This window comes from Myotis daubentonii, chromosome 11, assembly GCF_963259705.1.
Source record: "Myotis daubentonii chromosome 11, mMyoDau2.1, whole genome shotgun sequence".
NCBI lineage: Eukaryota > Metazoa > Chordata > Mammalia > Chiroptera > Vespertilionidae > Myotis > Myotis daubentonii.
Genome location: NC_081850.1, coordinates 19,794,830 through 19,810,749, shown reverse-complemented (window position 1 = coordinate 19,810,749; position 15,920 = coordinate 19,794,830). Strand labels below are relative to the sequence as shown.

The 15,920-nt window shown below is 44.4% G+C and overlaps 1 protein-coding gene across 1 annotated transcript in view; it reads right to left on the bottom strand.

Moving 5' to 3' along the window:
• The window catches only part of HACD4 (3-hydroxyacyl-CoA dehydratase 4), a 44,388-nt gene extending 36,878 nt beyond the window's left edge, over nt 1-7,510 (bottom strand). The window contains exons 1-3 of the mRNA XM_059656546.1: nt 7,360-7,510; nt 5,915-6,018; nt 2,955-3,082 (exon numbers count right to left, since the gene is read on the bottom strand). Of these exons, the coding sequence (XP_059512529.1) occupies nt 2,955-3,082; nt 5,915-6,018; nt 7,360-7,388 (261 nt within the window). The 5' untranslated portion in view covers nt 7,389-7,510. The remainder of the gene's footprint in view (nt 1-2,954; nt 3,083-5,914; nt 6,019-7,359) is intronic.
• Nucleotides 7,511-15,920: the final 8,410 nt, after the last annotated feature.

The following is a 15,920-nucleotide window of genomic DNA, read 5'->3' as shown; positions in this document are numbered from 1 at the left end:
CAAGTGGCAGGGTAAACAAGAAGTGGCTAGGAAATAATCTATTCTCTGAACAGGGGTGAAAAGAACTTTTAAAAAAATAAACTTACTGGGTAACATTGGTTAATAATATGTAATTTTCAGGTGTATGAGATTATAATTCAACATCTGAGACTCATTTCCAAAATATATAAAGAGCTCACACAACTCAACAACAAAACAATATGATTAAAAATTGGGAAGAGAACATAGGGATGCATATATTATTTCTGATTGGTGTTTTGAGTTTCTTAGGATATAGTCCTAGAAGCGGGATCACTGGGTCAAATGGCAGTTCCATTTTCAATGTTTTGAAGAAACCCCATACTGTTTTCCATAGTGGTTGCACCAGCCGGCATTCCCACCAGTAGTATATTAGGGTTCCCTTTTCTCCACTAGCTAAGATCTGTAAACAGCCTAAATGCCCATCAGTAAATAAATGGATAAAAATGTGTGACACACGACAAAGGAGGCAAGAGCATACAATGGAGTCAAAACAGCATCTTTAATAAATGGTGCTGGGAAATTTGGTCAGATATATGCAAAAAAAATGAAACTAGATCACCAACTTACACCATACACAAAAACAAACTCAAAATGGCTAAAGGATTTGAATGTAAGACAGGAAACCATAAAAATGCTACAAGACTCCATAGGCAGCAAAATTGCAGACATACATATGTCGTAGCAATATCTTTACAGACACAGATCCTAGGGCAAGAGAGACTAAGAAGAAAATAAACAAATGGGGTTACATCAAAATAAAAGGTTTCTGCACAGCAAAAAAAACCATCAACAAAACAACAAGAAAGCCCACTGCATGGGAGAACATATTTGCTAATGTTATCTTCGATAAGGGTTTAATCTCCAACATTTACAGGGAACTCATACAACTCAACAAAAGGAAAATAAACAATCCAATCGAAAAATGGGCCAAGGACCTAAATAGAATCTTTTCAAAAGAGGACACTCAGAAAGCCAAGAGACACATGAAAACATGCTCAAAGTCACTAATTGTAGGAGAGATGTAGATCAAAACAACAATGAAGTATCACCTCACACCTGTCAGAATGGCTATCATCAACAAATCAACAAATGAAAAGTGCTGGAGAAGATGCGAAGTAAAAGGAACCCTCGTTCACTGCTGGTAGAAATGCAAACTGGTGCAGCCATTGTGGAAAACAGTATGGCGTTTCCTCAAAAATTTAAAAATGGAACTGCCATCTGATCCAGTAATACCACTTCTAGGAATATATCCCAAGAAAACAGAAACACCAATCAGAAAGGACATATACACCCCTATGCTCATAGAAGCACAATTTACAATAGCTAAGATTTGGAAACAGCCTAAATGCCCATCAACAGATGAGTGGATTAGAAAACTATGGTACATCTACACAATGGAATACTATGCTGCTATAAAAAAGAAGGAATTCTTACCATTTGCAGCAGCATGGATGGAACTGAAGAGCATTATGCTAAGTGAAATAAGCCAGGAAGTGAAAGAAAAACACCACATGATCTCATTCTAAATTTAGAGTGTTGGGGCAGGGGTCGGGGGAGGTAAGAGATCAACTGAAGGACTTGTATGCATGCATATAATCATAACCAATGGACACAAGACATGGGGTGGGGGGGGGCGGTGAGGGCATGTGCCAGAGGGTAGGGGAGGCCGGGGGAAGGTCAATGGGTGGGAAAAAAGGAGACATAGGTACTACTATCTATAATACTTTAAACAATAAAAAAATAAAAATTTTAAAAAATGTGTGACACATTTACACAACGGAATACCATGCAACTGCAAAAAAGAAGGATCTCACCCTTTGAGACAGCATGGAGGGGCCTGGAGAGTATTATGCTAAGCAAAATAAGCCAGTCAGAGAAAGACAATTATCACATGACCTCACTCATATGTGGAATCTAATGGACAAAATAAACCGACAAACAAAACAGATCCAGAGACATGGAAGCATGGAATGGACTGATGAATCTCAGAGGGAGGGGGGAGGGTGGGTCAGGAAGAGATTAACCACAGAACTCACATGCAGACATGCATAACCCATGGACACAGGCAATAGTGTGGTGAAGGCCTGTGGGCATGGGAGTAGGATGGAGGGAGTCAATGGGGGAGGGGGTGGGGAAGGGGCATCTGTAATACTTTTAACAATAAAGATAAATTTTTTTTAATTGGGAAGAGAGCCTGAATAGACACTTTTGCAAGGAATACATACAGATGGCCAACAGACATGTGAAAAGATGTTTAACATCACTAGTTGTAAGGGAAATTCACATCAAAACCACAATGGGATACCACCTCACACCCATTAGAATGGCTGTTATAAAAAAGACAAGAAATAAAAAGTGTCAGCAAGAATGTGGAAAGAGGAACCCTCAGACACTGCTGGTGAGAATGTAATTGGTGTAGCCTTTATGGGAAATAGTACAGAGGTTTCTCAAAAAATGTAAAATAGATTTCTTTTTTGATCATCTATTCTTTGCCAGGTATTGGGGGTGGTGTCTTTTCCCCCAAACAGCCCAATGGTTGTGGGTGATATGATCCCCTAATGGCAGGTAGGGGAGCCAGGCATCAAACCCAAGTCTGAATGTCTCTCCAACCCAATGCCTCTCCTCAGTCCCACCCTGCCCAGAGCCCTGGCAGAGTCAGAACGTGAAGTGAAGTGAAATCTCCCTCCAGGAGAGGAGACTGCAGTGTTGCACAGAGCAACAGCCTCATTGCCCCAAATGTCTCCAACTGGTTCTTCTAAAGGTGCAGTGTTTGAGGATGAGGTCATTTTTTTCATGGAATTCTCCTTATTAGTGATTTGGGGTTCAAGTTTGCAAGGGTTTGCTTTTTAACTGCCATAAAGTCAAGAGAGGCCATAAATAGAACAAGTTAAGTATGAAACCGATTCAATAATAATAATGTGATTAAAACCTACCTGCAGAAACCGAGGGAGAAGATGGTTTGATTCAATGCCAACATAGATGTGCAGCAGCTCCAAGAGGGAGATGGATTGGCAAAGTTGCATCACAAGTCCAATAGCATAGAAAGTGTCAACCATCGAATCTGTGTCCGGGGAATTAAAAATACAGATATGGTCAAAATTAGAGCACAACACACATGTCTGCAGCACTTTTAAATAAAATTGAGATTCTTTACAAATAGACTATTACATTATTAAGACTATGCAATTGAAGAAAGTGCTTCATATTATATTTTAATGGCTTCTCTTCCAAAAAGAAGTAAAACTTGAAAAAGTTTGGCTCCATGGCCAAAGCTATAGCATTTATTTCCCATGTATGAGATTAGAAAGCAACCCCCATATAAAAGTAACCAGCTACAGGAGACTACATCAAATGTAAACTGGTGGGAGGTGAGCTTATTAAAGAAGCAGCTGTGCTCACAGCTTTTCCATTGACAAGAAAATGAGAAATGGGAAAAATATGATTTCAGAGGAGCTTTATAGAAATGACATTAATGAGGGCATGATAGCAGATAACATCTATGTATATCCAGTATGTATGTCCTATACATACTTAATGTTCTCTGGATTTTTAAAAAAATATATTTTATTGATTTCTTACAGAGAGAGTAAGGGAGAGGGATAGAGAGTTAGAAACATCGATGAGAGAAAACATCGATCAGCTGCCTCCTGCACACTCCCTACTGGGGATGTGCCCCCAACCAAGGTACATGCCCTTGTCTGGAATCAAACCTGGGACCCTTCAGTCCACAGGCTGAGGCTTTATTCACTGAGCCAAACCAGTTAGGGCAAGTTCTCTGGATTTTTGTTAGGTTTTTTTAATTACATTTATTTTGGTGACACTGGTTAAGAACATCAGGTTCAAGTGTACATCTTTCTAGTATGATACCGGCAACCCTGTAGTGTGCCCACCACTGAAGTCTAAGCTCCTTCCGTCACCATACATTTGGTCCCCTTTACCCTCTTCAACCTCCCCCTACCCGTGGTCAGCAAACTGCGGCTCGCAAGCCACATGCGGCTCTTTGGCCCCTTGAGTGTGGCTTTTACCTAAGCCTTAGGAGTACCCTAATTGAGTTAATAACAATGTGCCTACCTATATAAAGTTTAAAATATTTGGCTCTCAAAAGAAATTTCAATGGTTGTACTGTTGATATTTGGCTCTGTTGACTAATCAACCCTCATTAGTTTTAAGCACCAGAACGCGGACCTCTGGGGGGAACCTTTGGAGTATGCATTGCAGAGGGCCCACATGAAAAACCAAATTTGGAGAGGGCTAAAATGGGAGGGGAAAATTTCCCTCTAAGTAGGACAAATATGTTGGTTTAAATTTTAAAATGAAATCCTGTCATAGTAAGAAACTTCTACGGAAGATGCTGCTCTCTTTACCGCCTAGTGATCATAAATTATCATCGAACACTAAGGGTTTCCCATCTCAGCAGCTCTATGAGGTGGACACGGTTCATATCCTCCCCATTTCACAGGCGAGTTCTGAGGCCGAGACAGTCCTTCTAGTACCCACCAGCCTGCACTTGCCACGATACGGCCTCATCAATTACACGGTTCTACGGAGGAAGGAAGCAGGTGGTGCTGGCTCGGGTGATTAGATTACTATAAGCCGCTTACTTGATTTATATGTTGATTCAAGAATTATACTGCACCCCCACTTAGTCGTTTTCAGTCTGCCTTCCATATGAATATGTTATGTTTCTTTAATAAGTAGCTTTTATAATTATAACGGTAGGATAAAAATTAAGAAATACATTGCTGATGATAAATAGGCAGCATAAGAAAAAGTTCATTGCTTTCGACTTGTGCTCTGAATGGCCTGTGAGATGCCCACAAAGCCACAAGCCACAGCCAACTTCCAAGGCCTAGAAGTGATGGGTGTGTGTGTGTGTGTGTGTGTGTGTGTGTGTGTGTGTGTATTTCTAAAAATAACAGGGAGTTTTCCCATTGCCTGTGTTTTCCTCTGCTTGAAGACCCCCAGCACTCAGTTGAAATTTGAGCCTTTGGAAGTTTTTAAGAAAGACAAAGAATTTTTCTGCAGATTTGCAATAACAAAAAAAGCAACATAAAATAGTTTATGGTACCTCAAAAGTTAATTAATTTCCTGATGATACAGCAGTTGGAATTGATGAGCACAGCATGACTTTTCCCAGATACAGTCTACATGTTTGTTTTTTTAGCTGAAATGAGCAGTTGCTCAACTTGTCAAGTCACCCAACAGTTGTAAACTGTGATGACACTTACCCATGTGGGGATGGAACATGAATGTATTTTCATAGTCATTTTTTTTTTGAAAATTGAAATGCTATTTTTAAATCTTTACTTTTGAGGAAACTGAAGAAGCTTATGATTTAAACCATTAATGCCAACTCCCATGTAAGTGATGAGTCACCTACAAGTGTGTCATTTTCTTAGGGACACACTAATCCTTAAGGGGACCAAATAAAGACCTGAGGACTATAAAGCTTCTCTTTCCTTTATTAGTAGAGTTACCTTAAAGCTGGGAATAAAGACTAAGGGAAGAATTTGGTTAATTCCTGATTTCTCTACACAAAATGTTATAGGTACTGGTATTTACATATTTTCTCCAAACCCACCAAATCTGCTAAGGTTGGTGCAGAACCAAAAAGGAAGAGAGAGATGGCATCACCCCAATGCCAGGTCTAGATTTTCAGGGCAAACTGCCCACTCAGGGGGAAGCCAAATCCCTTTTCCTCATCTTACCCTCTTCTCCAAAACGGTTTGGCTTTATGTACTAAACAAGAAGTATGTTTTCTGAAAACTGTGGTCACTAAATTTAGAGGAGTAGAGGATTTTAGGTAAATCCATAGACCAAAAAATTAATGTAAGTCTAGGCAAAAACAAGGATTAAAAGGTAAAAAAAATTAAAAAGTGTCTTAGAATTTTACCTTTTCCAAATGAAAAGAATCTGACTGTCATATTTGTAAATATCCATGAGTGGCCACAGAACTGGATTAAGTAGTAGATGAAAAGATAGACATTCTTCCTGTACCTATAAATACAGAAAAATACCATTAAACACTTTCTTTATAATCATCCTTTCAACACATGACACTGAACTAACCTACTGACCAACCTGAGCAAACAAGAGAAAATTATTCCCTATCAGTCTTTTATGCGGTTACCCCTCTAATGCACACCAGATTTCGAAAGGACCATAGCACACAGGATCCACTAATGAGTATCCCGAATTGCCAAAAGCGAAATATGGCTCTATTTCAAAATCCACTTCATCTTTGATAAAGTTCTAACCTTGTTGCTCACCAAGGGATAACAGTAAGCATTGCAAAGGCTGCCTTGAATATTTGGGAGGTGGGGGAATCTGGAGAAGGGGTTGATGTGCTGGGTCAATATGAGTTGAAGTGCAGAGATGACTGGTTTCCAGTTACAAGAGGGGAGTAGTGAGGGCGGCATTCCCACATGGTGGACAATTCGGTAACTGGGCACGCCTGACTTGGGTGCACTTTGTGATCAGGGTCAGTATCTCTCCACAGGCTCCAATGTGGCAAGAGCAGATGTTTCCTTCAGACACACATAGAAGGCAGTTTGGTGGCTGGGCCAGAAAAGGGAAGTCAAGCTGCGTTGCTGGAGAGACGACCCAGCGATGATTGACAGATTAGCCCCTGAGGGCGGCCAGACGAGCGCTGTGTGAAGTGTTCCCGGGGGTTCCGAAGGGGAGTGGGAGTGGCCCTGTCCGCATAGACCAGGTTTTCTCCTCCTTGGGGATGGGGGACCTCTGCAAGGGGGCTAGGAAGCAGATGCAGAGTAGCTCTGCATTTTGCTGGGACGCCCTGCAGCTGCGCCCGCTGCTGACAGGGGGAGGGGGAGGGGAGGGGGAGGGACGCCTCCTTAACCTGCAAAGGGATCACTCGGGGTCTGGTCCGCGGCCCCCCGCCCCCCACCGAGTCCTTTTCCCTGGGACAGGCCCTCGGAGATGCACGTGCAGGAGGTTTCGGCAGCAACTGGGTGTGAAATGCACCCTCCAGCACTACGTCTGCGAAAGCCAAGGGAAGGGCACGGGGGGGGGGGGGGGGAGGACTGGCAAGGAGTTAAAATGCGGAGGTGGCCGCCTGTCCTTCCCGCGTCCTCGTCTGTAAAGCGGGGGGGGGGGGGGGGGGGGGTAACGGAGCCTGCTCTCCAGGGCTGTCGGGGGCCTGAGCCAGCTCATGCCCGTCCACAGCTCAGGGATGCGCGGCGCGGGGCTGCGGGGCTCAGCTGGTGCCTGCCCAGCCGTCCATGCGGCGGGGGAGACCCGTCCCGGAGGCCCCGCCTCCCGCACCCCCTCCCTCCCGCACCCCCTCCCCCCTCCCTCCCGCCTAGCCGAGCGCCCTACCTGGGCTGCAGCCAGGCGGGCAGCGCCATGGGCCCCGATGGACCGCGGCCACCAGCCCTCCAGCGCTGACCGGGGAAGGAGCGCCCGGCGGGAGTTCGGGAGGGGCCGCCGGGGGCCGCGTGCGGAAGGGCGGGGCCTCTCCACAATCAGCAATTTACAAAAAAAAAAAAAAGGCCCGAGGTTGTGCAAGGAGTTCGTGCTGCAAACCAAGTTCCTCAAGTGGCGGCGGCGGCCAGCGCTGCACCACAGATGACCCGCCTCCTGCTGAGCCTGGGCTGCAGCCAGGCGGGCAGCGCCATGGGGCCCGATGGACCGCGGCCACCAGCGCTGGGAGCTGCCTGGCGGCCCAGCACCCCCGCGGGCGGCGCTCCCCAGGTTCTCGCAGCCCCTTTCAGCGTCCTCATCTCAGGGATCCGTCGCAGCCTCGTGGCAATGAATGGGCCCTCCCACTTGGCCTTTAAAAGCAGGCAATCGCGCCCTCCCCAAGCCTCCCGGGATGCGTGGGCCTCAGGTGAGCGCCTCGCATTGCCCGCACCTGTGGGGAGGTTCACCTGTGGGGCGGTTTGGCAGGAACATTGCGGCCACATCCTCCCTAGCACCTTCTTTTCATCTCCGATTAGGCATCCTGGCCTCTAATTTCCCCTGGGTCCTCACTGATGCTTGCACATCCTTTTACATATTCATATTCATGTGTGTTCATCTCCTTATCCTTCGCCTTATCCTTTGCTAAGATTCAGACCATCTGCCAGGTTCTATGCCCTCAAAGGGAAACATCCCTAGATAGATTGATTGATAGATAGATAGATAGATAAGGAAATAGCCAAGAAAGCACTTGCAAGAAAGTGAGACCATATCACCCAGTTTGGGAGTTGGAAGGTAATACCCCTATTTTACCTAAAGGGAAGTTGAGGCTTTGACAATTGTTAAGTCACTTGCCATAAGTCACATGACTGGTAAGTGGCAGTATTAGAACATCCAGGTGGAGTTTGGCTGTTTTCCCCTTTAGGCCACAGTTTCCTTCCTCATAGTCCACTCTGACTTCTCACCTCATAGCCCACCTCTCGCCTCTACATTTGTCTGCACCATCACCCACCCTTGGCCCCTATCAGGGGTTCCCCCTGCTCTGCATTTACCAGTTATCACCCTGTCACTGCCTCTTCCTTCATCTTCATCCTCCCTTTTCACTGGCTTTCACCACAGTTTAGCAACATACTCAAATCTCTCCTGCACAAGAATTAAACCTTTCATTCTTTCTGCTTCCCTCTTGATATAATTTTCTCGTCCTTTTTCCCATAACTCCCTGACTGCCCTCTCTCATGATCAGATGCTTCTTTCATTTCTTTTTTTTTTTTAATCCTCACCTGAGGATATTTATCCATTGATTGTTTTTTGTTTGGTTGGTTTTTTTAGAGTGGAAGGGAGGGAGGAGGGAGAGAGAGAGAAACATGGATGTGAGAAAAACATTGGTTGCCTCCCCCAGGAGCCCTGATCCAGGCGGGGGACGGAACCTGCAACTGAGGTACATGCCCTTGACTGGGAATCGAACCCCTGACCCTTTGGTCCAGGGGCTGACACTCCAACCACTGAGCCAAACCGGCTAGGGCTACTTCTTTCATTTCTTAACCATCTTCCTGTTTCATAACACCTTGCGGTTTCCTTCCCAGCACTCCCGAAACTGCTCTCTCAGGGAGCTGCCCTAATTTCTTCCGAGTCTCCATCCACCCTGTGCTCCGTGTGCACATGCCCCACGCAGTCCTTGCTATTCAGGAGTATTTGATCTAAAGGGGAAAGTGATATGCAAGCAAACACTGGTGGCTGACCTGTCCTCAGGGTCACCTGTGCTCAGGCCAAGCATCGACAAGAAAGTCCCAGATGAGCCCTGACTGGTTTGGCTCAGTGGATAGAGCGTCGGCCTGAGGACTGAAGGGTCCCAGGTTCGATTCCGATCAAGGGCATGTACCTTGGTTGTGGGCACATCCCCAGTGGGGGATGTGCAGGAGGCAGCTGATCGATGTTTCTCTCTCATCAATGTTTCTAACTCTCTATCCCTTTCCCTTCCTCTCTGTAAAAAAATCAATAAAATATATTTTAAAAAGAAAAAGAAAAAAGAGAGTCCTGATGGCGTGGAGTCGGGTGAAGGGAGAGGGAGGAAAGTCAGCACAGAGGAAGTGACGCTTTATCAGCCACCACAGACCCTGCAGCTACATCCTCAACCCCCTCCCTTTACCCCTACAACTCCGCATGTTCTACTTCTCTTGCCTCCTGCTCGCTCTCTCTCTCTCTCTCTCTCTCTCTCTCTCTCCCTCTATCTTCCTCCCCCTCTCTTTCAGTGGCCCCCTTCTCCTGTTCTTTTCCTCAAAGGTCTGCCCTGGGCAATCTTTTTCACTTGCCACCATGTTATCCCTCAGCACAAACACCTGGCACTATGACTGTGTGTCCCTGCAGACACTGATAATTATACCTCCAGCCCCTGCTTTTTTTTATGAACACCAGCTCTGCCTTTCAACAGCTTCTGGGTATTTCTGCATGAAAGTCCTATTCTAGCTTCCAATGGAACCTATTTAAAATAAGCATACTGTCTTTCTTCCCAAGTCATTGTCTCATTTCCCACAAGGAGACCACCATGGTCCTAGGCATTTGGTTTTAAAACTGGGGAGTCATCATTAAGTTTACCCATCCAATCAAAATCTATTGCTTCCATCATTTCGAGATCCCCTGCTGATAACTAGTGTTCCATTTTCTCTTTTGTTGTTGTTGTTAAACCTCAACAAGGATATTTTCCATTGATTTTTAGAAAGAGGGGAAGGGAGGGAGAGCGCCACAGAGAGAGAAACATCAATGTGAGAGAGACACATCAATTGGTTGCCTCCCACAAATGCCCTGACCAAGGCCAGGGTTTGAACCTGCAACGGAGGTAGGTGATCTTCATTGGAATCGAACCCGAGACCCTTCAGTTCCTGGGCCGGCGCTCTATCCACTGAGCCAAACCAGCTAGGACTAGTGTTCCATTTTCATTCCTTGCTTCCCAGAATACTTGCCCCCACCCCCCTCCCCGCAAAAAACCCTCCTCTTTACTTGCTAGACAAAGAACAACTACAGACAATAACAAAAAAATCCCAACCTTTCAAATCAAGCAATTAGGGAATTCTACCTTGTTTTCAAGAAATAAGTACTGAAGAGAGTTATGAGAGAACATTTTGGATGGGAAGTGAAACTCTCCCTTTCCTTTGGGAGCTGCTCCCCTCCCCCCACCACACACACACACACACACACACACACACACACACACACACACACATGTCCTCCACAGGTCCTGCCAGCATTACCAACACAGCCTGCTCCAGCTCCCTGCCTCCAGTCTGTCCTCCCACCCAGATGTCCACATATTCTCCTGATCAAGATCCTGTGCTGCTTCCCTGTTGCCTGCTATAGTGATATCTTCTCCTTCTGCAAGCCTCTCACATGCTGGCATCTCGTACCGCCCTATCACCCAGTGACAGCAACTTGCCAGTCCATGGCCATCTCCGGCCATCATGCCTCTGTGAAACTTCTACTTTGAACTTCTCTTCTACCTCCTTCCCTTCTCACAGACCAATCTTTTCCCATAAAGTTCTATACATTTTTTAAAAGCCTTCCCAGGCCTTCCTCTGGATGCCAGACTGGGCTCATGGATATTTATGATGACATTATCTTAAGGTGTTTTATTGAGGTTCCTGCTTACTCAATTAGATTACAGATTCCCAAACCGTTTACTAACAGTACGAATTTGACAGATTTTAACTTCTCTAACCAATGGTTACTTTGTCAAAACTTTGCATTTGTTGGAAAGAGTAAATAAAAAAAATGTATAGGTGAAAATGTATAGAAGCACCTAGGATAGTGTTTGGGGTGATAGGTGTGTCCATATTGTATTGAGTGAATGGATGAAACCCAGTGTGAATTTGCCTTTCCCACAATGTTAACCAAAAGCAAACAAAACTTTCAGTGATGGTTACATTACTGTAATGTGCACAGTGAACTTCCAATTATCTACTTGTACAGAAGAAGTCAGAGGCCAAGACAGCTCAAATAACTCATAATTAATAAACTCTTGTCTTTGGAAGGAATTTTAACACTATTTGAACACGGGAGTTTTATTTGGGGGGGGGGGGCAGCTATTTAAATTTATTGTTATCCCTATGAACACCAGTTGGGAGACTAAAGCCTTCAAACATTTTATGGCAGTAACAGAATGGCTCAAGATTTTTTAAAAACCTTCTACAAAAAGTGATTAAAATATACTATTTCACAGTGATCTTCAGAGAAATCAAATCTAATGGTTGGATGTCCTAACTTTGGACACTTATCCAGCCATCTATCCTATGTCCTGTTTTTGTATTTTTTTCTCTCCCATCCCCTGGCAATCTTATTTTTGAATACCAGTACTTCATGTGATATTCAGCGAGAGCAGAGATTCTGGGAGAGTGGCCATTGCCCCTTTTCCTTCCATTAGCCACAAATGGCTCCATAAGGAACCAGTTGTACTCTGATATCTTTCAATGCTTGATATATTTTTTTTATTTCAACTACCTGGAATTTTCAGGGATCACAAACCCCTCCCCCTCCCCTTCCCCCTCCCCCTCTCAATCCCATAGTACAGATTGGAAATGTCATGGACTGTCCGGTCCATACAGGACCCTAGAGAGTATGTGGTTCAATCTCCTTATTTCTCAGGCACCAAAAAGCTAGTTAAAACTGGGTTGAGATCTCTTTCCTCAGGACTGTGCAAAGTTTCATGGATATTTGCCTTGTTATCTTATGTCACTCAGGAATTAGTCATCGGTAGTCAGTTATTGTCATCTTTGCCTAGACATACTCTTGGCCTCTATTGTCACTCTCTTCCAGCTGTTCCAAAGCATTGCTTCTACTTCCCTGCTAGAACTTTAGCCACTGTTCCTTTAAATAGCTTCCCTATTTACTATTCCATTCAGAAGAAGATCAGACCCTGGACTTGAGTACTGTCTTGCTGTATCATTATTCCCCAACCTAGCCTCTATCCCAGTGGTTCTCAACCTTCTGGCCCTTTAAATACAGTTCTTCATGTTGTGACCCAACCATAAAATTATTTTCGTTGCTACTTCATAACTGTAATGTTGTTACTGTTATGAATCGTCATGTAAATATCTGATATGCAGGATGGTCTTAGGCGACCCCTGTGAAAGGGTCGTTCGACCACCAAAGGGGTCGCGACCCACAGGTTGAGAACCGCTGCTCTATCCTGTTCCAAGTAGAGAGGCCAAAGGCATGTACACTGAATTACATCTCCAGCTTTCCTGGTTTTCCAGTTTGCAGATGACAGATAATGAGACTTCAGGGCCTCCATCATTGAGTGAGCCAATTCCTGTAATAAATCTCTTTATCTATATCTCTATCATTTACATCTATATCTACCTACATCTACGTCTATATTTATATCTCCAATGGGTTCTGTTTCTCTGGAGAACCCTTACACCAACTTAATAGTTTCATGAACTTGGCAAGTTAACTTCTCGGTGCCAATTTCCTGATCTCTAACGTGAAGATAATATTATCACATATGGTTGTTGTAAAGATTAGTGACCAGACAGGAAATGTTCAATGTTTATTGCTATCACTAGCAGCAGTAGCACTATCATCACACTGTCATGGGGGGGGGAAGGGCTGGTTGCCCCTGTAGTATATTCCTTTCTAGGGTTTTCCCCTTTGTGAGCTACAGTATGTGGTAGAGACCTGTGGGTGAATGGGTAGTGACGGCTGTCATGATATTTTTAAATCCTTCTTTGAGACAATATGCTTTGGAATCTGTTTAACCGAGGCCAATTACACTGTGAAAACCAACAGTTGGTGAATAGTAACATTACTAAGAGTCAGGAATGGGAAGGGGGCAGGCTAACGTTCATGGAGAAACAATTATGCAGGTATGTGCTAGCTGATGCACTACTGTGTGTAAGAGAGGCCAGCATTTTTTGAAGGAGAAAGTGAATTATGATGGGAACCATTAAAATGAGTGGAAAACAAATTATTGTATAATGTTAAAGATAATAATAGTTCTATGTTTGCATAGCGTTTTTATATACATTATCGTATTACAGACTCAATGTGGAATAATTATATGATCCTTATTCTATGGATGAGGGGGGGAATCTCAAAAAGATTAAAAGTACCAAAGATGGAGAACCAAGATGGCGGCATAGGTTAACGCCGGAGTTTGCTGCTTTGAACAACTACTTCAAAAGTGAAACCAAAAAACGGAAGGGACATCACCCAGAACCACAGGAACGCTGGCTGAGTGGAAGTCCTACAACTAGGAGGAAAGAGAAACGCATACGGACACTCAGAGGAGGCGCAGTGCTGAAGTCAAATTCTGAGGTGCAGAGTGCGAGGAGCGGGCTGGCGGCGGAGGGCGCGGTTGTTGTTTTCAATCGGGAGGGAGTCGCAGACTCTGAGCACCAGATCCGGGCAAGTCTTTAGGGACCCAGGCTCAAACGGGAGAAGCGGGACTGTCTGGCTTCGGTCAGAGCGAGTGCAGCTTTCTCTCCAGGCTTTGCAGCAGGTGCTGGGACTCAGAGAGGCAGAGCCCCTGGGGACAGGACTGAGAGCCGCCATAACTGCTCTCTCCGGCCCACCCTGTTGATCCTGTGCGACCCGCCCCGCCCAAGCCCTGCACAGAGGCATTTGCCGGATAGCCTCAGGCAAAGGCATTTGCCGGATAGCCTCAGGCAAAGGCTAGATTAGCACCTCCCTAGAGGACAGAAGTTCTCTCACTGCTGACACAGCTGATTCTCATAGCCACTTGGCCTGGAGGTCAAACCCTCCCTGGAATTAGCTACAACAATCAAGATTTATCTATAAGACTGCGGACAAAGACCACTAGGGGGTGCACCAAGGAAGCATAACAAAATGCGGAGACAAAGAAACAGGACAAAATTGTCAATGGAAGAAATAGAGTTCAGAACCACACTTTTAAGGTCTCTCAAGAACTGTTTAGAAGCTGCCGATAAACTTAATGAGATCTACACGAAAACTAATAAGACCCTCGATCTTATATTGGGGAACCAACTAGAAATTAAGCACACACAGACTGAAATAACGAATATTATACAGACGCCCGACAGCAGACCAGAGGAGCGCAAGAATCAAGTCAATGATTTGAAATGCGAGGAAGCAAAAAACATCCAACGGGAAAAGCAAAATGAAAAAAGAATCCAAAAATGCGAGGATAGTGTAAGGAGCCTCTGGGACAGCTTCAAGCGTACCAACATCAGAATTATAGGGGTGCCAGAAGATGAGAGAGAGCAAGATATTGAAAACCTATTTGAAGAAATAATGACAGAAAACTTCCCCCACCTGGTGAAAGAAATGGACTTACAGGTCCAAGAAGCGTGGAGAACCCCAAACAAAAGGAATCCAAAGAGGACCACACCAAGACACATCATAATTAAAATGCCAAGAGCAAAAGATAAAGAGAGAATCTTAAAAACAGCAAGAGAAAGAAACTCAGTTACCTACAAGGGAATACCCATACGACTGTCAGCTGATTTCTCAACAGAAACTTTGCAGGCCAGAAGGGAGTGGCAAGAAATATTCAAAGTGATGAACACCAAGAACCTACAACCAAGATTACTTTATCCAGCAAAGCTATCATTCAGAATTGAAGGTCAGATAAAGAGCTTCACAGATAAGGAAAAGCTAAAGGAGTTCATCACCACCAAACCAGTATTATATGAAATGCTGAAAGGTATCCTTTAAGAAGAGGAAGAGGAAGAAAAAGGTAAAGATACAAATTATGAACAACAAATATGCATCTATCAACAAGTGAATCTAAGAATCAAGTGAATAAATAATCTGATGAACAGAATGAACTGTTGATTATAATAGAATCAGGGACATAGAAAGGGAATGGACTGACTATTCTTGGGGGGGGAAAGGGGTGTGGGAGATGTGGGAAGAGACTGGACAAAAATCGTGCACCTATGGATGAGGAGAGTGGGTGGGGAGTGAGGGCGGAGGGTGGAGCGGGAACTGGGAGGAGGGGAGTTATGGGGGGAAAAAAAAAAGGAACAAATGTAATAATCTGAACAATAAAGATTTAATTTAAAAAATAAATAAATAAATAAAAGTACCAAAGATCACATAACTGGCAGAGGCAATGTTATTGGGTGAAGGAGCTACAAGATTTGAGGGACTATGCTCTAAACTGGAGATGACAAAGAGATTTCTTCCCCAATCAATTGATGTTAGTCGTCTGGAGTGAGAAGGATCCAGGCTTCATCTAGGTTAGGTGGCCAGAGTACTGTAGTTAGCTAGCAATGACTGCCGCAAGCGGGGAGGGGAGTTGCCATCCCATGTAAATATTATGAAATCTTAGGCCTGTGTCTTACTTGCTTGAGCATGGATGCAGCAGTTTTTAAGTCTGGTGTATGAAGGGAGATTAAACAAGATAGGTGGCCCCAAGCTATAAAGAAGGCAGGGAGAATTATAAAGAGATTTCTACAAGTACTGTTTTTATAACTTACTGTTGTAAATATATTTTTGAAACAAAA